Genomic DNA, 23,748 nt, shown 5'->3' on the forward strand with positions numbered 1-23,748 from the left:
TAATTCTCTTTTATATTACTGATAGATCATTTTAATTAGTAGAACTTTGTTATTGCAGAATTTTGACTGGTAAATTTATTCATTAAGAATTTCCAAGTTTTATATTTAGTCACAGCCTAATTAACTAAAGTTAGGATGCTTTTTTTCTTATTGTGTATCTCCAGCGTGAATTAATTTGAATCTGTAAGTTTATGAACTTCCTGTTACTTGTATTGTTGTTAAGACACCTGTAATTGATTATTTGTGTAATGTCCTGCCTTTGCTGTGTAACAGAGCTGGAGCACCTCATTCTGTTCCTTTATTTGTGGTGGACCCTTAATAAATATGTGTTGATTATAAACTGTTTGAGGACAGGGATTTTGTTGTTGCTTTTTATTTTTATATATGCCTAGCCTTTCACATAGCAGGTTAATATAATAGCTAGCATTTATATAATTCACTTTTAAGATTAAACATTTATGTAATTTTTTCCACTCCTAATTCAATGTTTGCTAAATTAAATTGGATCAATATGTATTTAAAACCATAGAATTCAAGAAGCCAAAGGGACTTTAATAGAACATCTTTTTATTTTAAATTCTTTATTCAGAAGTTAGTTTGGGTGAAATAAAAACATTTTCTATTTTAGGAATTTATGCACCTTTCATAATTCCATCTTTAATTTTGTTTTAAATGCTCTTATTTGCTGCTATTTTAAAAAGTCAATTGAATTTGAGTAAATCATCTGAGTCATTGTTGCAACTGACAGCTTGTTCTTACAGGATACTAGTCCTGCTGCTAGGATCCTACTTTGAAACATACACCTGGGTGTAATGAACCTGTCCAGGTACCAGGCACATTGAGGGAAAGATCTATTAGAACAGTGTGAAATGGAAACAAATGTAATCACAAAAAAATTGTAAGGGAAAGAAAAACACAGGAGACTAGTTTGAATTTCCATTCCATTCCCTTACTTTTTTCTTATCAAAATTTTAAGTTATTAAATGTGTGTGTGTGTGTGTGTGTGTGTGTGTGTGTGTAGTTTGTGTCTTGGATAAATGTTACATAGATGGAAAATCAAAAGTAAGGGAGAATATTTAGGCTTAATCAAATTTGAGAAGATATAAAATGCTTAACTTGCCATAAAAAGAACATATCTTTTGCGTGAAATTTTTTTTCTAATGATGCTATATGACTTGAAATCAACCCTGAACTTGAAACAGTCAGAATTTAGGTAGAAGAAAGCTGCCTGGTTGCATAGAAATTTTTGCATAGCCTATTACCAAAGATGGCTTATACCTGAAAGCTGGCGAAAAAGGTGCATTCATGACGTTTTGACCAGAAAAGTAAATGGACATAGTCCTGAAGTAAGATTTAATGAAAGTAGTTGGTCCCAAGGAACAGAGGTATTGTACCCTCAGTGTTTTTAATGAAGATCTCCATGTGTATCGAATAGATCCTTTATGAATGGTTTAAATTTAGAAAGTTGAGAAAATTATACAGTCTATGAAGGTGTGGTGCCATCATGACCTTCACTGACAGTATTCACACTGATATCACAACTACCTAAATATGACTTAGACACACATTTTCCCCTACCCCTTCTATTTAAATCTCCTAAGGTTGGCTAAGTAGAAGAGGATTTAAGCCATAGGTTAGAAATTTGAAATTAAAGGAGCATCTATGATCAAGTAAGATTAAAATTGCAAGATTTGATGTAATTTTGACATTACTGTGTGAGTTTATATTTTCTGGGGTGTTATAAGCAAAGAGTCTGAGTACATTTTAATGAATGTTTTATGGTGCATTTGGTGTTGTCCAAAATAAAGGGATGAGTAATAAGTAAGATCCTTTGAAATACTTAAATGGTTATTTGAACCTTGGCATATATGGTACTATTTAGCACAAACATTTAGCATGAAAAAATGGACATGTCTGTTGACATTAAGTATAACTGAAGTAGCAAATTTGTGGTTTATATGCAGAGATTTTGTGAACATGCTCAAGTAAGTTTGTGATTATATTGATTTGACAACTTCCTCAAACAATGTAGATCTCATACAATACGTCCCATGTTTAATCATCCTGTGTGACTTTTGACTTTGCCCTAAGTTTACCACAGGACACACGCCTAGCCTGTTGAAAACTTCTTTCTCATTATACTATTATTGTAAAAGTATTAGCATAAAATTCTTTAATGATAACTTCTATTCCTCTTCTTATTTAAAGTTCCTTATTGGTTATAAATTGCTGCCTGTTCATACCTACCATGTGTCCACTCCCTGCATTGCCCTCTGTGGTATTCATTTTTAATTGTTCGGTGGCCCTTATATTCTATATTGTGCTATCTTCATTCTATTTAGTTCTTTGGCCCACTTCTTGTTTATCTATATTTTCTGTCATTTACATACATATTATTAAACAAATTCTTAAGCATTTCATTTAAATATATGCCATAAATTGAATGAACAATTCATCTTGGAAAATGCAATAACCTTGGCATTCATCATTTATTTAGCCATTCTTGTGTGATACTTGGGCTAAACTCTTGAGTGGTTTACAGATCTTTTCCAGGAAGTTCTGCAGTATTCTGGACTTTGATGCAATCAGCACAATGTCATCTACATATATGAACATCTGGAGGACTTCACCATCCCCAGAGAAACCCTATTCAACTTGGACTCTATGTTGCAAATCCTCCCCTATGGTGGTGAACAACTTTGGTGAGCATACATCTTCCTGTTTTGTGCCTCACCTGATATTTATGATCAGAGGACTGTTGAATAGGGTTAGGTTTTGTTGTTGTTTTTGTTGTTGTTGTTGTTGTTGTTGTTCTGTTTTGTTTTGGTTTTTTCTTGTTATGTCATTCAAGATCTTCAGTCATTTTGATGTGTGTGGATGGGACATGGTTGTGGGGAAAGAACCTATAAGGCAATAATTTATTATATTGAATGAAGTCCTTTTTCATTATCAGCTATAAGCAAAATGAGTTCTTTCTTTGTATTATCATGTGAATAATGAAATGGTAAAGATATGCTCCACTGATGAAAATCAGCTGTGAAAGTCTACCGGTTGCCTACCTTTCATTCTGTCATTGAGGATACTCATAATTGTATAGATGACTCTCAAATAACTTACATAGATAGAAGACCATATTGGTAGGGTTTTGATTTATTATTAACCAGTTATTTTTATGAAGATAAAGCGATTTTTTTTCTATTTTTTTGTTCTTCCATTTTCATCTTTAAATGCTCCTGGTTTTACTTAGTTGAATATCCTGTCAAATTTATATAAACTTTTTACTTTCCTCTACTTCTTTCTGCTTTATAAGATAGTACTTACATTACTCCTTTATAAGACTTCTTTGTAAAAATTTTCAAACAATTGGAAACCATTGTTACCTTTGGTGCTACCTTTTTTCACACAATTATTTACTGTTAAAGCAGCTCCTGGACTTTTTTTTTCTTGTAACAGATTTACTATTTAACTGCTGTATAAAATTATTATTAGTGTGGATGTCACCTGATGTTCACTTCCCATTTCTCAGTGCTTTTTGGGTATTTAAATAATTCAGGGATGAATTGTTTCAGTGGTATAATAATATTTTTTCATTTAATTATGATCATTCCCTTGAAAATTCATTGGTCTTACTGTTGGTAGGCTATTTAAGGATAAACATCAATTATGAGTCTTTTCCTGTCCATTAATTAGGACTTGTTCTATTATTTGTGATGTTATTTAGTATTCAATCATGTTGTCCAAGGTTTAACAATTTTTTCTCAAATTTTGTGACATGAGAAATGTATGAATTCTCTCTATTCTGCAAACTTTGACCTCTTTTATCCCTTTTTCTCAAACCAATTCTTGATGTCCTCAACATATTTTTCAACTTTATATTGAAAATCATCAGAGATTATGCTGAAGTGAACTTATCCTTCCATTTAGGTGCATCTCTTTTTTTTTCCTTTCTAGTTTTGCTTAGGGAAAGAATGTCAGGATTCAACTCCTAGTAATACATCCACTCAGTGAACAAGGAGTTGACATTTAGAGTACAAATAGTCAAATTAAATGTTTATAAACTCTGCAAGCTGTGTGATTTATTACTTTTTGCCTCCTTGAACTATATATTTTGCCACTATCATTGCAGAGGGTTTTGTTCAATCTTTTCCTGGTTCTTAGAATGATTTCTTTTCCTGCCTTCTGCTCTTTGAATTACTATTTCTAAATCTTTCATGAGGCCCCTGTAGCAATAATCACTTCCTAGACTCCGATGCACTTGGGGGCAATATCATGTGTATCTCCCCCCAGCTTCTAGACATTGAGTGAGTATTGAATATTTTATTTCTATCCCTACAACTTCCCTTATGAGGTAGATAGAGGACAAACTTCTATTTATCTGTGCTGTACTTTCTGTAATTAAACATAGGCAAATTCCTTCTTCTCTTTGGTCCTGTTTCCTCATTAAAAAAAATTTGCACCATGTGATTGCTAAGATCTCTTTCCAGCTCTAGAGTCTGTGATCTTGCTCTGACCCTAGAGAGGATCTTTACGTGACATGGTTTTGAGTCTCTTTCTTATCCTTGTTGCCCTCTTGGACACAATACTCAACTTAATAACTCGTTTAAAATTTAGAATGCTGGGGAAAGAAGTAGAGAGGAAAAAAATCGAAACCAAGATAAAGTAGATATGTTTAATAAGGTGCTAGGGTTCTGTAGGAAAAGAATGAGGATAATATCAAAGGCTCATGGATGGAGAGAAGGATGAGGCTATATACTGGAGTCTTAACCTTTCTTGGCTGCCATAGACTCATTTGTCAGTGTTGTGAGGCCCAAGGGCTTCCTAGAAAAATCTTTTAAAATTCATAAAAATTAAAGATTACCAAAGAGTAGTGAAAATAAAAAGTAATATATTTCTTAGTTAAGTTCACAGACCCAGAGAAACCCCTGTGTGTAATAAAGAGATATAAAAGAGTAGGGAATGAGAAATTGTGGAAACATCACTTCAGATGACCCCAGTCTGCTCAAAATACTGAGAAGAGAGGGGTTTTATAATTTATGGACCCTGTAGTATGCTCATTTGCTGAGGACCGATTTAAGAAGAGAAATATTTTTCTTAGTTATCAAATCTAAGACTAGTTAAGTTATCGTATTTCCCCATCTATAAGATAACACCCCCTTTCAGAAAATTTGGGGTCTAAGAACTGAGAGTGTCTTATAAAGTTTTTTACTTTCATTTCCTGAGTTTTTGCACTTGTGTTAGTGCTCATTGTTTCGCATTTGTTACCAGTATATTAGGATATGTTTTACCATGTTCTGTCCAGAAATGACTCAGAAAAGATTTTTGTACAGTGCTGAATTCAAGTTCAAAGTGATCCAGTTTGCAAAAGTGAATGGAAATTGTGCTGCTGAATGACAGTTTGGTCCTCCTCCAACTGAGAACAATCTGAGATTGACTCTAGGAAGAAGACCATGAGAGGCAAATCAGCCAAATGGCCTGAGTTAGAGATGGATTGAAAAGTAAAGGGCCACTGGAATTTCTGTGTCCACAAAGATGGCTCAGCATGAGGCACGAATTGCTGATTAAAATCAGTCACTTCTTTTTCAAGGAGGACACAATTGCTGCTTTCAAGTTTATGAAATAGAATGGATTAAAAGCATGCATCTATGTACACAGACCTGCCTAAAAGATGTCTGAAAGCTATGAGCAGAAGGTCCTTGAATTTCATGATGAATAAAACTTGAATTCAATAACTTTATGTAATACTTTTTTTCTTTTTTCGGATTCCTAAAATTAAGGTGCCTCTTGTACATGGGAGCATCTTATACTTGGGGAAATAGGGTAATTTTCATTGTTCATGGGTTTTATTTTGTCTTTCTCTAGAAAAGATTTAAAGAGAACTTTGAATTTGAATTCCAGAGATTGAAGTATAATGACCGGAAAGAGAACAAAGATAAGATCCACCAGACTGTACCGTGTGTGTTTGTGTGTGTGTGTGTGATCTTTGCTGCAAGCAACACAATTGTTAGGACAATGAGGAACTGATAAATAAGGATCTGAATGTGCAAAAGATAACAAAAGCATGGAAAATGGTTTTGAACTTTAATAATACCAAAAAGGAGTGCACAAGGCAACATCAATAACTATCAACTTGTTTTATTTCCCTCCAGTCTGTACAAAATGTTTATAGGAGTCAAATGGTCAAGACTTGAATAAGCAGTTCTCTAAAGAATTGCAATTTACAATTCACAACCCTTTGCAGATTTGATTGGTAAACCAAAACAACTCTTTTTTGCAAGGCAAATGGCCTTAAGCAGCTTGCCCACGCATGCCCCTACAACTAGGTTATTTTTAAATGTCTGAGGCTGGATTAGAACTCGGGTCTTCCTGACTCCAGGGCCGGTGCTCTATCCACTGAGCCACCTAGCTGCCCCAAAACAGTCTTTTTTTTAAAATTTATTTTTATAAAATTATTTGAGTTTTACAATTTCTCCCCCAATCTTGCCAAAACAACTCTTAAGGTTTCACCTCGTAACCTATAAATTTGCAAAAATGGCAAAAGTCTTTGTTGAAAGGGGAATGGAATGATGAATATACTAATACATTGTGGATGAAACTTTGAAATGGTAGAACCATTTTTTAAACAGTTTGAAATTATGCACAAAACTTGACTAAAAACATCCATTTTTTTGAACCAGAAATTGCATTTCTGTACTTACACTGCAAGAAAACCATCAAGCCAGGCAGCTAGATGGCACAGTGAATAGAGCACCGGCCCTAGAGTCAGGAGGACCTGAGTCCAAATCTGACCTCAGACACTTAATAATTTCCTGGTTGTGTGATCTTGGGCAAGTAAGTCACTTTAACCCCATTGCTTTAAATAAATAAATAAAATTAAAAAGAAGATAATCATCAAGAAGAAAGTCCATATAAACACCAAAATAACAATAGGAGACTTTTTGTGATAACAAAGACTTGGAAACAAACTAGATGTCCATCAATTGTTGATCGGTTAAACAAAATATAGGACTTTAATGTAATATTACTTAACTGTAAAAAATTATGTTTGTATCAAATACAGTGAGGCTTGGAAAGATGCATGAACTGATACACAGTAAGGTAAGCAGAACCAGGAAAACAGTATACACAGTAATTACAATGTAAGGTGGAAAGAACAACACCAGAAACATCAAAAATCAACGTAGCAAGCAGAAATGAAGCACTTGAAGTGAAGAGAGATAAGAGGACTTTCTCCAACCCTTACCCCTTCATGGAGAAGGGAGGTCCACAGGTGTTATACATATTGCACATGTATTTGGACTTTTCTTGTATTAATCTTTGGCAGATCTGCAATCAATGTGCAGATTTTTCTTCCCCCTTTCTAAAAAAAATACTGGGAATGGGGGTGGGGGGATGCTTGGTATAAATGATGTAAGAAACAAGATGTTAATAACAACTAAATTTTAAAAATGTTTAATTAAAAATGTAGCTAATAGGGGCGGCTAGGTGGCTCAGTGAATAAAGCACCGGCCTTGGAGTCAGGAGTATCTGGGTTCAAATCCGACCTCAGACATTTAATAATTACCTAGCCTTGTGGCCTTGGGCAAGCTACTTAAACCCATTGCCTTGAAGAAAAAAATCCAAAAAAACATGTAGCTAATACAGATCTTGTAATTATTGATTACCAAAAAAGAATATTAAAAAGACATGATTCAGTTGTACTATAGTTGTACTAGATGCAGCTTTCCAGGTTCTTTTCCAGTGAGGCTTGTGCTTTCCACATTTCAAAATTGTTTGATTCCTTGGATGATGACATGACAGAAATAGCCCTATTCAGCAGTCATTCATAAACATTAGGTGAAACAGCAAAGAGGGAGATGGATGCCCACCAAAATTTTTACCGCTGTCATGCAAGATTTCAAGTTGAAAAGTGTTTCTCTGAATGGTGAATTTAAGTCTTCTATATGCCTTTTTATGGATGACATTTTGCCAATTTCAGGAATATGACATACATACATATGTGACTGCAGTTATTCAAAAGAATTTGCCCCACAATCATAGGAAAGAGGGTAAATGAATATTTTTTACCCAGATTTTGATTTGTCTTTGGATGAATGATAGAGAATTCGTCCATTAGTGTGTTATATACTGGAACAGAAAGTACAGATAAATGAATTGGGTCCTGAGTATTAAGCAGGCTAGTTTACTTTTGGAAAATTAAAAATCTCATTTACTGTCCCCAAGATTCCCATGAAAATAATGACTATTTTCAATGAATGAATACATAATTTTTTTCCCCTCTCCAGTTCCTCTCCAATCATTGAAAATGCAAGCATATGCCCATAAGGTAAAGAGATGCAAAACATTTCTATGTTAGTTAGCCTTGTTGCATTCCCCTCCCAATTAAAAAAAAATTTCATCCTGCACTCCGCGTCTGTCATTTGTTTCTCTGGAGGTGGCTTTCAGTTTTTATCATGAGTTCAGTCAAGGGACCTATCTTATAACTAAACTGAAACATTAGGATCCGTGACATCAGTTATTTTTGGAATCTTTAACTATTAAGATGGATTTGTGATAACGGTTAACAGATTTGTCCTCTCCCAAAGATGCAAATCATCACCTGGTCGTGTCTGAAGATCTGTAAAATTCTTGTCCTTGTTGAGGACACAGAGGATTCATTCAAAGGCCATTTCTGTTTTCTCCTCACATTGTGAATGAAGATATTCTGCAGCACTGTGGCTATGGTCTTGCCACCTCTTTGACCCATTCAGTTATCTTCTCTATCATACAATTCCTTGATCACATCTTTTACTTTTGTTGTTCCTTCAAAGCTCTCTCATTGACAGTATGTAGCAGCTGGCTCATCCCCACCATGGTTTCTCTCCGTTGTTTTCTGTGTGACACTTGAAATTCTTTGGAGACCTATCTGTATGCGACATTCCATCGACATAAAACAATATTTGTAATTATTATTAAAAAGAAGTACCCCTTTTAATTCAGTAAATGCTGCCACTGCATAAACAATGAGAAAGGAATTGCAAAGATATCTACTATGATAATAGCTTCAACAAAATTTCAGACTGAAACAAATTCTCAAAGTATAATAATATAATATATAATAACAAAACAAAAAAAGAAGCCAAACAGAAAGGATGAAATCCCATTCCAAGTAACTAAAAAATGCATAAAATACTACATGGAATATCCCCAAAAAGAAGAAAGACCTTTATAGATTAAAGTATAAGGCATTCCTAAAGGAAATAAAGAACAATCTAAATAACTGGAATAATATTTAGTGTTCATGGTTAGGCTGGGTCAATATAATAAAAATGACAAAACTGCCAAAATGAATTTAAAATTTTAATTCTATACTATTCAAATTACCAAGGGGATACTTTACAGAACTTGATAAAGTAGTAACAGAATTCAATGGGAAAAACAAAAGGCTGAGAAATAACATGGGGAAATGATGAAATGATAAAAAACAGGATACTAGCACATTTTCAGACCTCAAACTGTATAACAGGAGTCATCAAAATGTTGCATTGCTTAAAGAATAGAAACTGTATAATATGGAATTTCAGTGAAAACTGGTAACATGGAATGTTAGGCTTGAAAGAAGAAAAGGAATATTAGGAACAGACTACATAATAAGGAAGTTTCAGAAACGAGAGAACTAAAGAACACATTTGATAAAATTAAAATAGAAAACAAGTTACTTAAGGGAAAAACTTCCTATATGATTAAAAGTTGCTAGGAAAACTGGAAAGCAGTCTGGCAGAAATTAGGTTACATCACACACTACAATATATTCTAAATATCTATGTGACCGTAATTCTAAATATCTATGTGACCGTAATTCTAAAGATGCTATTATAAAAAAGTTTTAAGAGAAACAGAACCTATTTCTCTCACAGTTATAGATAAGAGGTATATTTTTGATCAAAGAAGTGGCAATTTCAAAAGATAAAACATAACTTTGATTAGGCTATAATAGATATGGGGAAAATTGTATAAATTTAAAAACATACATGTAATATAGTATGTGTTGAAGTAAAATTGTGTGTTTTCTGTTTCAGTGTTGACATTTGATCTGTTGATTTCAGCATATTTTCCCTTGGGCATTGTGCCACCAAATAAGTTAGTTTTGACTTGATTCTCTTGAGTCACACTTGCTACTTGGAAAGTATTTTTGGCAGGTCGAATGGCTTTGACATCATGCTATCTATCTAGGGCTTAAAATTAATAGCCCCAGATTTTTCAGTAGGATACAACTTGGTCAAAAGAAAAAAACATTATGATACTTCATTGTTGGAATATTGTGCTCACTGTCTCTCAGACATTGACCTACATTTTTTTGATTTAACTGATTTGTACTAACAGTAGTTTTTATCATGGTTCCAGATTTGTGATTTGGAAAATTCAGTTGTCTTGAGAAATTATGAGTAAAATTGAAAGATACATTTCAGGTTTTGTATCACAAAGCAGGATTGACTTTCTGAAAATTTGATAAAAATTGTGTATGGCTTGAACTATTAGAATTATTATTACTTGGTTTATATTATTTGACCTTGTAATGGTAAGTGGCAGTATCTTGGGATTTAGTTTTTAGAGAATTTGTAATCCCTTCATTTAAAGATGAGGAAACTGATAAGCAAATGGAAAATAGCCTTTCTTCAAAAGCAGAGTTAGATACTTGGAGTTCCAGTATTTTGATTCTGAATCCAGTATATTCTGCTAATTTTGAATTCTGTTATTTATTTTATATTCTCCTCTTACATCTTATGTACATGATATAATATGAAATGTTAGGCTTGAAAGAAGAAAAGGAATATTTATTAATTAGATGATGATGATTTTAGCTAGATGATTGTCTACCCTTTGAAGCAGGTATTTTGTTCAACACCAATACTGTTTTTGGCAATACTTGTACGACATTTTTGCTTAATTAGATTTGTTTTGTAATTCATCAACTTAGAAAACAAAATAACCTGGTTTTGCAAGACATGTAGTTGTTTATTAAGATGGTAATTCTCTTTTATATTACTGATAGATCATTTTAATTAGTAGAACTTTGTTATTGCAGAATTTTGACTGGTAAATTTATTCATTAAGAATTTCCAAGTTTTATATTTAGTCACAGCCTAATTAACTAAAGTTAGGATGCTTTTTTTCTTATTGTGTATCTCCAGCGTGAATTAATTTGAATCTGTAAGTTATGAACTCCTGTTACTTGTATTGTTGTTAAGACACCTGTAATTTGATTATTTGTGTAATGTCCTGCCTTTGCTGTGTAACAGAGCTGGAGCACCTCATTCTGTTCTTTATTTGTGGTGGACCCTTAATAAATATGTGTTGATTATAAACTGTTTGAGGACAGGGATTTTGTTGTTGCTTTTTATTTTTATATATGCCTAGCCTTTCACATAGCAGGTTAATAATAATAGCTAGCATTTATATAATTCACTTTTAAGATTAAACATTTATGTAATTTTTCCACTCCTAATTCAATGTTTGCTAAATTAAATTGGATCAATATGTATTTAAAACCATAGAATTCAAGAAGCCAAAGGGACTTTAATAGAACATCTTTTTATTTTAAATTCTTTATTCAGAAGTTAGTTTGAGTGAAATAAAAACATTTTCTATTTTAGGAATTTATGCACCTTTCATAATTCCATCTTTAATTTTGTTTTAAATGCTCTTATTTGCTGCTATTTTAAAAAGTCAATTGAATTTGAGTAAATCATCTGAGTCATTGTTGCAACTGACAGCTTGTTCTTACAGGATACTAGTCCTGCTGCTAGGATCCTACTTTGAAACATACACCTGGGTGTAATGAACCTGTCCAGGTACCAGGCACATTGAGGGAAAGATCTATTAGAACAGTGTGAAATGGAACAAATGTAATCACAAAAAAATTGTAAGGGAAAGAAAAACACAGGAGACTAGTTTGAATTTCCATTCCATTCCCTTACTTTTTTCTTATCAAAATTTTAAGTTATTAAATGTGTGTGTGTGTGTGTGTGTGTGTAGTTTGTGTAGTTTGTGTCTTGGATAAATGTTACATAGATGGAAAATCAAAAGTAAGGGAGAATATTTAGGCTTAATCAAATTTGAGAAGATATAAAATGCTTAACTTGCCATAAAAAGAACATATCTTTTGCGTGAAATTTTTTTCTAATGATGCTATATGACTTGAAATCAACCCTGAACTTGAAACAGTCAGAATTTAGGTAGAAGAAAGCTGCCTGGTTGCATAGAAATTTTTGCATAGCCTATTACCAAAGATGGCTTATACCTGAAAGCTGGCGAAAAAGGTGCATTCATGACGTTTTGACCAGAAAAGTAAATGGACATAGTCCTGAAGTAAGATTTAATGAAAGTAGTTGGTCCCAAGGAACAGAGGTATTGTACCCTCAGTGTTTTTATGAAGATCTCCATGTGTATCGAATAGATCCTTTATGAATGGTTAAATTTAGAAAGTTGAGAAAATTATACAGTCTATGAAGGTGTGGTGCCATCATGACCTTCACTGACAGTATTCACACTGATATCACAACTACCTAAATATGACTTAGACACACATTTTCCCCTACCCCTTCTATTTAAATCTCCTAAGGTTGGCTAAGTAGAAGAGGATTTAAGCCATAGGTTAGAAATTTGAAATTAAAGGAGCATCTATGATCAAGTAAGATTAAAATTGCAAGATTTGATGTAATTTTGACATTACTGTGTGAGTTTATATTTTCTGGGGTGTTATAAGCAAAGAGTCTGAGTACATTTTAATGAATGTTTTATGGTGCATTTGGTGTTGTCCAAAATAAAGGATGAGTAATAAGTAAGATCCTTTGAAATACTTAAAATGGTTATTTGAACCTTGGCATATATGGTACTATTTAGCACAAACATTTAGCATGAAAAAATGGACATGTCTGTTGACATTAAGTATAACTGAAGTAGCAAATTTGTGGTTTATATGCAGAGATTTTGTGAACATGCTCAAGTAAGTTTGTGATTATATTGATTTGACAACTTCCTCAAACAATGTAGATCTCATACAATACGTCCCATGTTTAATCATCCTGTGTGACTTTTGACTTTGCCCTAAGTTTACCACAGGACACACGCCTAGCCTGTTGAAAACTTCTTTCTCATTATACTATTATTGTAAAAGTATTAGCATAAAATTCTTTAATGATAACTTCTATTCCTCTTCTTATTTAAAGTTCCTTATTGGTTATAAATTGCTGCCTGTTCATACCTACCATGTGTCCACTCCCTGCATTGCCCTCTGTGGTATTCATTTTTAATTGTTCGGTGGCCCTTATATTCTATATTGTGCTATCTTCATTCTATTTAGTTCTTTGGCCCACTTCTTGTTTATCTATATTTTCTGTCATTTACATACATATTATTAAACAAATTCTTAAGCAGTTCATTTAAATATATGCCATAAATTGAATGAACAATTCATCTTGGAAAATGCAATAACCTTGGCATTCATCATTTATTTAGCCATTCTTGTGTGATACTTGGGCTAAACTCTTGAGTGGTTTACAGATCTTTTCCAGGAAGTTCTGCAGTATTCTGGACTTTGATGCAATCAGCACAATGTCATCTACATATATGAACATCTGGAGGACTTCACCATCCCCAGAGAAACCCTATTCAACTTGGACTCTATGTTGCAAATCCTCCCCTATGGTGGTGAACAACTTTGGTGAGCATACATCTTCCTGTTTTGTGCCTCACCTGATATTTATGATCAGAGGACTGTTGAATAGGGTTAGGTTTTGTTGTTGTTTTTGTTGTTGTTGTTGTTGTTGTTGTTCTGTTTTGTTTTGGTTTTTTCTTGTTATGTCATTCAAGATCTTCAGTCATTTTGATGTGTGTGGATGGGACATGGTTGTGGGGAAAGAACCTATAAGGCAATAATTTATTATATTGAATGAAGTCCTTTTTCATTATCAGCTATAAGCAAAATGAGTTCTTTCTTTGTATTATCATGTGAATAATGAAATGGTAAAGATATGCTCCACTGATGAAAATCAGCTGTGAAAGTCTACCGGTTGCCTACCTTTCATTCTGTCATTGAGGATACTCATAATTGTATAGATGACTCTCAAATAACTTACATAGATAGAAGAACATATTGGTAGGGTTTTTGATTTATTATTAACCAGTTATTTTTATGAAGATAAAGCGATTTTTTTTCTATTTTTTTGTTCTTCCATTTTCATCTTTAAATGCTCCTGGTTTTACTTAGTTGAATATCCTGTCAAATTTATATAAACTTTTTACTTTCCTCTACTTCTTTCTGCTTTATAAGATAGTACTTACATTACTCCTTTATAAGACTTCTTTGTAAAAATTTTCAAACAATTGGAAACCATTGTTACCTTTGGTGCTACCTTTTTTCACACAATTATTTACTGTTAAAGCAGCTCCTGGACTTTTTTTTTCTTGTAACAGATTTACTATTTAACTGCTGTATAAAATTATTATTAGTGTGGATGTCACCTGATGTTCACTTCCCATTTCTCAGTGCTTTTTGGGTATTTAAATAATTCAGGGATGAATTGTTTCAGTGGTATAATAATATTTTTTCATTTAATTATGATCATTCCCTTGAAAATTCATTGGTCTTACTGTTGGTAGGCTATTTAAGGATAAACATCAATTATGAGTCTTTTCCTGTCCATTAATTAGGACTTGTTCTATTATTTGTGATGTTATTTAGTATTCAATCATGTTGTCCAAGGTTTAACAATTTTTTCTCAAATTTTGTGACATGAGAATGTATGAATTCTCTCTATTCTGCAAACTTTGACCTCTTTTATCCCTTTTTCTCAAACCAATTCTTGATGTCCTCAACATATTTTTCAACTTTATATTGAAATCATCAGAGATTATGCTGAAGTGAACTTATCCTTCCATTTAGGTGCATCTCTTTTTTTTTTCCTTTCTAGTTTTGCTTAGGGAAAGAATGTCAGGATTCAACTCCTAGTAATACATCCACTCAGTGAACAAGGAGTTGACATTTAGAGTACAAATAGTCAAATTAAATGTTTATAAACTCTGCAAGCTGTGTGATTTATTACTTTTTGCCTCCTTGAACTATATATTTTGCCACTATCATTGCAGAGGTGGAAATCCTGCACACAACTAAAGTCTCTTTTGTACTTAACTGTGCTTCATGGTTTGCCATAATAAAATAAAATTTCACCATGCCAATCATTATTTTTTTTTAATTGAAGTTTTATTTAGTTTTTCCAGTTAATTGCAATGGTAGTTTTTCAGCATTCGGCCATTTGCCAATTTATGAGTTTAATATTTTTCTACCCCCCCCACTATATGTGATATAGTTTGTACATGTATATCCTGTTGAACATATTTACATCTTGTGAAAGGAATTAGAAGTAAAAAGAGTTAAAAAAAACTTGAAAGGAAGTAAAAACATAAAAGAAGTTTTAAAAAAGCGATCATACTATGCATTCAGACTCGATGACATTGTCCATAACAGGTCTCTCAGGATTGCCCTAAATCTCTGAACTGCTGAGAGGAGCTGTGTCTAGCATAGATAGCCTCATTCCTGTTAATGTGTACGTGTGTATGATGTTTTCTTGGTTTTGCTCTCTTTACTTGGCATCAGTTTGTTCAAGATCTCTCCCACCTCTAAATCTATCTTCCTGTGCTCTGGTATGGTCTATCAAGAGCTGCAGATTGTGACTTCATATAATTCTTTCCATGCTTCTCCAAAGATTGACCACTCATTATTTCTTTCTCTCTCTCTCTCTCTCTCTCTCTCTCTCTCTCTCTCTCTCTCTCTCTCTCTCTCTTTTTTAGGTTTTTTGCAAGGCAAATGGGGTTATAAGTGGCTTGCCCAAGGCCACACAGCTAGGTAATTAAGTGTCTGAGACCAGATTTGAACTCAGGTACTCAGGCATCCCCTCTATTTCCAATTCTTTACCTTTTCAAAAAGAGCTACTATAGATATTTTTGAACATGTGAAACTTCCCATTTTTTTAATGATTTCTTTGGGCTCTAGAACTAGTATTGCTGGTTCAAAGAATATAATCAGTTTTATTGCTCTTTGGTCATAGTTTCAAATTGCCCTCCAGCATGTATGGATCACTCCACAGCTCCAGCAACAGCTAGTCAACTACTACTGATGCTGAGCTTCTCTAAACACAGCTGGGCTCCTCCTCAGAAAACTGAATGTTTCTGAAGCTACACCCAGAGCCTTTATAGCATGAGAGTTTAATGCTCCACTGACAGCTCTTTGAGAACTCATGGTCAGCTGCATACCACAGTAAAGCATCTGACTTGGATTTGATGTAGGAAATCTGTCTTAGCATGCACAACACAATATTTGCTATACGTGGCAATTATTATAGAATGAGTATTCCATACTTGTAAATGCTCAGAGACACCAGGAACTCCCTATTCTCAACTCCCAAGCAGTCATATAGTGATGGCCAAATTTGCCAGAGGTTACCAGGTGCTTATAGGAAAAAAAAAAAATCTTGTTCTGAAAAAAAGCCTTTCCTATACTTCTGGTCAGTTTGATACTTGTGGTAAAGAAGGAATATATAAATATTATTGTTATTAAATATATGTGTACATTAAACCAGTGCTAAATAGGAAATTCCCTCTTACGTCAGGAGTTCCAAACCTGGCATCTGTAGATCCAAATGGGTAGATTTCAGGGGATCTATGAGACCTGGATGGGGAAAAATAATTTTTATTAATCTGCAACAGAAATTTAATATTTCCTATAGTTATGGATATAGGCAACAAATGTTTCCGTTGACCAAATAGACTTTTACAAAAATACTATTAATTCCTCCATCTACCTACCATAATTTCTTTTAATTTATAATGAATAATCAGGAATGAAATTCACAACTTAGGGTTTTGTATGTCTCTTATTGCTGAATTATACTTACAACTTTTAGTGTTTTCCTGAAAATAAATATTTTCATTAATGATGGTGATTATATGTGCTTAATTTAGAAAACAAAATTGAACTCAGGTGTAGCTCCTTAATTTCTCAATTGATTTGGAACAAAGTTATAATAATGTTTGTCCTTCATCTTTTTTTTTTAATAAAAGAAAGATTTCATTTATTTTGAATTTTACAATTTTTCCTCCAATCTCACTTACCTTCCCCTACACCCCACAGAAGGCAGTTAGTCTTTACATTGTTTACGTGGTACACATTGATCCAAGTTGAATGTGATGAGAGACAAATCATATCCATAAGGAAGAAAAATAAAATATAAGAGATAGCAACATTACATTATAAGATAATTTTTTTTTTAAATTGAAGGTAATAGTCTTTGGTCTTTGTTCAAACTCCACAATTCTTTCTCTGGATACAGATGGTATTCTCCATCACAGATACCCCCAAATTGTGCCTCATTGTTGCACTGATGGAATGAGCAAGTCCATTAAGGTTGATCATCACCCCTATGTTGTTGTTAGAGTGTACAGTGTTCTTCTGGTTCTGCTCATCTTGCTCAGCATCAGTTCATGCAAATCCTTCCAGGCTTCCCTGAAATTTCCTGGTTTCTAATAGAACAATAGTGTTCCATGACATACATATACCACAGTTTGCTAAGCCAATTCCCCAATTGAAAAGGCATTCACTTAATTTCCAATTCTTTGCCACCACAAACAGGGTTGCTATAAATATTTTTGTCAATCAATGTTTTTACCCTTTTTCATAATCTCTTCAGGGTTTAGACCCAGTAGTGGTATTGCTTGATCAAAGGGTATGCATATTTGTGTTGCCCTTTGGGTGTAATTCCAAACTGCTATCCAGAAAGATTTCATGAGTTCACAGCTCCACCAACAATGCATTAGTGTCCCAGGTTTCCCACATGCCTTCCAACATTGATCATTGTCCTTTCTGGTCATATTGGTCAATCTGAGAGTCAGAGTTGCTTTAATTTGCATTTCTCTAATCAGTAGTGATTTAGAGCAATTTTTCATGACTATGGATCGATTTGATTTCCTCATCTATAAATCACCTTTGCATATCCTTTGACCATTTGTCAATTGAAGAATGGCTTGTTTTCTTAATGTTCTTTATTTTCGAAGAAAACCAGGACATCAGGGAGGTGATGCCATGACAGACACATGAAGGATTTGAGTGCTTATGTCATCAACCTCACTTTCTCCTCCAGAGCCATCTGGGTCCAGTGGCCAGATAGGAGTCATTACAAGAGGCAATCAGGGTTAAATGATTTACTCAAGGTCACATTACTAGTTTGTGGCAAGTGTCTGAGGCTAGATTTGAACTCCCATCCTTCTGATTCTCAAGACTAGTGCTCTCTTGACTGTGCCATTAGAAGGGAAGTAGAAGGAATAGATATGACTAGAATACTTTTATTACCATGTCTGCAAGACAGTGATGGCAGGTCAGGGATATACCTTTATTATTTTCAGAGCCTCTATCATAAATTTAGACAAAAATTATAACTTTCATAGAATGTTAACTTTGAGGTCATTATTTTATTTTAATAGATATCTTTTTACATCAAATTTTTCCATATGTCTCTCAGGAAGTGGGTTTTATGTTGGTTATAGTGTTGATCATGGTTCCTAAGTCTTTCAGATTTGTTTGCTTTTACAGTATTGTTGCTGAACAAAATGTTTACCTGGTTCTGCTCATTTCAGTTTTCATCAATTCCCAGGTTTCTCCCATTTACAGGATTCATATGCCATATCTTATTCAGCCAATCCCCATTTGTTGGACACCCTGTATTTTAAATTCTTCACAACAAAAGAACTGCTATAAATATTTTCCTTTTTCTTCTGTCTCTTTGGGATAGATCTACTTGTGGTTTCATTGGATTAAAAGATGTGCTCAATTTAAGAGCATTTTGGAGATAATCCCAGATTGTTTGGGCCATTTCACAGGTCTACCAGCAGTGCAACCCCTTTTTTCTCACAGCCCCTCCAGCATTTGTTAATCTTGTGGGTATGAGGTAGAACCTGAAAAGATTTTTGTTTTTGTTGTTTAATTTCATTTCTCAAATTAGGAAAAGGAATGAACATTTATTAAGTTTCCATTCTGTGCTAGATTTTGTGTCAAGTGCTTTGTTGTTCAGTCATTTCAGTCGTCTGACTTTATGAGCCCATTTGGAATTTTTTTGGCAAAGATATTGAAGGGAGGTGCCATTTCCTTCTCTAGTTGATTTTACAGATAAGGAACCGAGGCAAATAGGGTTAAGGAACTAGCCCATGGTCACTCAACTAGTAAATGTCTGAGACGGGACTTCAGATCCACTCTAGTCACTGTACCACCTACCTATCCTGGGAAATAGGTGACTAAGTATGTTTTTGCATTGCTCCTAGATGTGATAAAGGTGGATGATGGCTAGACTCTCCTTAAATTCCTTCTCAGCTCCTCTTGGATTGGGCATTCCTGAAGGAATTAATGTGTCTCAGGTCAAATTTGAACTCAGAAAGATGAGTCTTACTGACTTTGGATTCTGTACTCTAACCACTGTGCCTCCAGGTGCTTGCTAAATACTTTACAACTATTATTTTTTATTTGATTATCACAACACGTTTTGGAAGGTGGGTGCTATCGTGCCCATTTTACAGTTGAAGCTAAGGCTAATTTCTGAAACTGGATTTGAAATTAGTTTTCCTGGCTTCAGGTCCAATGCTTTGTGTATTGTATGGTCTTGTTGCCCTTAGTAATTAGTGGTTTAGAAAAATTTTTTAAATGGCATTGATAACTTGGACTTTTTCCTCTGAAAATTGCCTTTCATCATATCAATTGGAAGGTGACTCTTATAGTTGAATCATTGCCCTGTGTATCTTAGAAATAGAGAAACATGCTGCAAGGGTTTTTTCCTCTATATAGTTTTCTATTTTTAGCTGCCTTGATTTTGTTTGTTCAAAAAAACATTCATTTTCAATTATTTTGTTCTTACTATTCTTTTACCTATACATTATAGTAATTATTGTTTTCCTGACTTTTCTCACTTCACTTTGCACCGTTTCCCATAAGGTTTTCCACCTTCTGAATTGATCGTGTTTATTGATTTTTACAACAAAGGAATATTTCATTTCATCCTTATAACATAATTTGCTTAGCCATTATACACTACATGGGCTTCTGTTCTATTTCTAGTCTTTGCTACTACAGAAAGTATGGCTATAAATTTGCATGGAACCTTTCATTTTTGTCATTGTGATGATAATTGTCCTTTGAGTAATACCATAACCCTTTCCTGATTTATCCTTCTACCTTTCTCATTGTCCTTTGGCTCATTATGCTTTTCACAGCAAAGTGTGGGCATTTCTCACAGATTTGTTCTTGCTGCTCTACTCTTTTTACCCCTTTACATTTTAATTCTCTTTGAAATTTCATTAGCTCTTCTGGTTTTTACTATTATCTGAGTGCAGGATTTTCCCAGTTAGCCAGTATTCTGTAGCTTATAAACTGAACTTGTCTCCGAGGTTCTTTTCCCCTCCTAGCTCTAGACCTCCATCCTCAATTGCCTGTTGGATGTTAAGGAGGTTTCCTCTTGGAAACCCTTGTAGTGCCAGATTCTGTGCTAAGGGCCAGAGATAGAGAGTCTTGTGTATACATACTCTAGTAGGGGAATTTAACATACAAAAGGAAACTAAAAGTCTTGAGAAGGAAGGTGGAGCTGGATAAGAAGCAACCTAGTTTGCTGTCTGGGAGTCCCTTTTATTTTGTTATTTTTTTTAATTCTCATTTTGTACAAATGTGTTTTTTTTTACATTAATAAAATATTCTTGTTTAAGAGTAAACGAAATACCCCTCCCCCGATGAATATAGACTTGCTTGGGCCATAAAGGGGAGAGAAAAAAAATTAAATTAAAAAAATAATAATAACTGTAGGTATGGCCGGGTGGCGCAACGGATGAAGCACCAGCCCTGGAGCCACGAGCACCATATCCAGCCCCATAGACCCAACAATCACCCACCTGTGTGATATGCAAGCCATCTGATCCCCACTGCTCTGCAAAAACCAAAAAGAAGGGGGGGGGGAAGACTCAAAATAAAATAAAATAGTAATCATAGTAAGGGTGGCTGGGTGGCAGACAGAGTATTGGCCCCTGAGCCAGGAGCACCTGGGTCCAAATCCGGCCCCAGACACCCAAAGATCACCCCGCTATGTGGCCCCAGGCAGGCCACCCATCCCCACTTGCCCTGCACCCTCCCCCAAATAATAATAGTAAAAAATGTGCTTCAATCTTTGTTCGAACACCAACAACTCTGTCATGGGTGGATCACATTCTTTATGATAAGTCCATCACAAAAGTTACTTCCATATTTTTCTACCTTTGCCATTGCTGATCGCAACCCCCTCCTTTCGTATTTCTCCAATACCATGTACTATGTTTTCTCTCTCCTTTCACTCTGACTCTGCTGTAGCGTGGCTGAGTGGCACAGCAGACAGATCCCTGGTCCTGGGGCCAAGAAGCCCCGAGCCCCCATACCACCCCTTAGGCCCAGCATCCACCTGGCCCTATGGTCCTGGACAGGCCATCCAATCCCAGCCCCTTGCAAGAAGTAAAAAAGAAAATGTGTTGTATCTGACCACTCTCCACCCATGGTCCTTCCTCTCCTCCTTTATTCACATCCCCACCCCTTCCCCCTGCTCCCCCTTCCTTCTTACTCCAGATGCCTATACCCCATTGAGCATATATGCTGTTTCCTCTCCTAGCCACCTCTGATGAGAGCAAAGGTTCCTTCATTCCCCCTTAACTCCCCCCTTCCATATCATTGCAATAGCTCATTGTAATAAAGAAAAATCTTATTATATGAAATATCTTGGCCTATTCCCCCCTCTCATTTTTCTTTCTCCCATTACATTTCCCTTTTTTTCTATTGACTCCATTTTTACACCATATTTTATCTTCTAATTCAGCTTTCTCCTGTGCTTCAACTATAAAAGCTCCCTCTACCTGCTGTATTAACTGAGAAGGTTCATATGAGTATTATCAGTGTCATTTTTCTATGCAGGAATACATGCAGTTCATGATCATCAAGTCCCTCATATTTTCCCCTTCTCCAATCTCTGTGCTTTACCTGAGTCCTGTATTTGAAGATCAAACTTTCTGTTCAACTCTGGCCATTCCAACAGGAACATGTGAAATTCCCCTGGTTCATTGAAAGTTCATCTTTTTCCCTGGAAGAGGATATTCAGTTTTGCTGGGTAGTTGATTCTCAGTTGCATTCTAAGCTCTTTTGCCTTCCGGTATATTATATTCCAAGCCCTACGAGCTTCCAATGTAGTTGCTGCTAAGTCCTTGTGTGATCCTGACTGCAGCTCCATGATATTTGGACTGTGTCCTTCTGGCTGCTTGTAATATTTTCTCTTTGACTTGGGAGTTCTGGAACTTGGCTATAATATTCCTAGGGGTTGGTTTTTTGGGAGCTTTTTCTCTGGGGGATCGGTGGATTCTCTCCATTTCTATTTTGCCCTCTGCTTCTAGACTATCAGGGCAATTTTCCTGTAGTAATTCTTTGAAAATGATGTCAAGGCTCTTTTCCTGATCATGACTTTCAGGTATTCCAATAATTTTTAAATTATTTTTCCTAAGTCTGTTTTCCATATCAGTTGTTTTTTCAATGAGATATTTTACATTTTCTTCTAATTTTTTATTTTTTTGGTTTTGAAGTATTGATTCCTGATTTCTGGTAAATTCATCAATCTCCCTGAATTCTATTCTTTGTCTGAAGGATTTGTTCTCCTCAGAGAGTTTTCTTATCTCTTTTTCCCATCTGGCCAATTTTGCTTTTTAACATTCTTCTCCTCAATAACTTTTTGAACTTGTTTTGTCCATTTGACCTAAGCTGGTTTTTAGCATGCTATTTTCTTCAGCATTTTTTTGGATTTCCTTGACCAAGCTGCTGACTTCATTTTCATGTTTTTCCTGCATCTCTCTCCTTTCTTTTCCCAGTTTTTCTTCCAACTCCCTCATTTGATTTTCAAAGTCTTTTTTGAGCTCTATCATAGCCTGAGCCCAATTTCTGTTTTTCTTGGAGTCTTTAGATGCAAGAGCTTGTGCTTCCTCATCTTCAGACTGAGTATTTTGATCCTTCTTGGGCTCATTTGCAAAATATTTCTCAATGGTGTTCCTCTTTTTTCTCTGCTTGCTCATTTTCCCAGCCTGGGCCTGGTTTTGGGGTGCTTCCTGAGCTTTTGGGACACTTCCACAAGGGTCTCAGTGTGTGAGGCTCTGTCCTCCCTCCTGGTCTGTGAATGACCATATGCAAGCCCCTCTGCCATGGGGCTGAGGTGGGGGGGGGGCTGCTGTTCTATGGGGGGGGGCCTAGACTGGGATCAGGATCTGAATGTGGTCAGAGTCCCAGAGTCCTGTTCCAGGGGCAGAGGACAGGGCTCACAGTCTCTCTCTCTTCACTCCCCTCCCTCAGCTCAATGGGCTCATGCCCTGGGGGCTCCTGCTTACCTGCTCTGCCTGCTTCTGTTTACGCTTCTGGGCTGGGGAAAGACCATGCTGCTCGCTGTGTGCCCTGAGGGCTGGGCAGAGGTTCCCGGCTGTTCCCCCACTTTGTGCTCCCCGGGGTGCAGCTCAGGAGACTCCCTCACTGCTGTGAGCCATGGTTCCCACAGCCCTGGGGCTGCCTCCGGGAGGCTGAAGTTCTTTCACTCTGGTGGGCCACCCCTCTGGCAGGCCGCCTCTCCGATCCCGGGAAACAGAGCCTTTCTGCTCTCTTCCAGGTTACCTCGAGTAGGAGAACTGCCTCAC

The 23,748-nt window shown here is 35.4% G+C and overlaps 1 protein-coding gene across 6 annotated transcripts in view; it reads left to right on the forward strand.

The window, feature by feature from the left end:
- The window catches only part of SMG7 (SMG7 nonsense mediated mRNA decay factor), a 118,282-nt gene that overhangs the window by 42,897 nt on the left and 51,637 nt on the right, over positions 1-23,748 (forward strand). For 2 of the 6 annotated variants that reach the window (XM_074222207.1, XM_074222205.1), the window contains exon 1: positions 6,890-13,699. The exons of 1 other annotated variant lie outside the window; for it this stretch is intronic. In XM_074222207.1, the coding sequence (XP_074078308.1) occupies positions 13,662-13,699 (38 nt within the window). In that variant the 5' untranslated portion in view covers positions 6,890-13,661. Of the gene's footprint in view, positions 1-6,889; positions 13,700-23,748 lie in introns of those variants that run through there. 3 more of the 6 variants (XM_074222203.1, XM_074222208.1, XM_074222206.1) reach the window with 3 other exon arrangements.

Source organism: Macrotis lagotis, chromosome 2 (assembly GCF_037893015.1).
Source record: "Macrotis lagotis isolate mMagLag1 chromosome 2, bilby.v1.9.chrom.fasta, whole genome shotgun sequence".
NCBI lineage: Eukaryota > Metazoa > Chordata > Mammalia > Peramelemorphia > Peramelidae > Macrotis > Macrotis lagotis.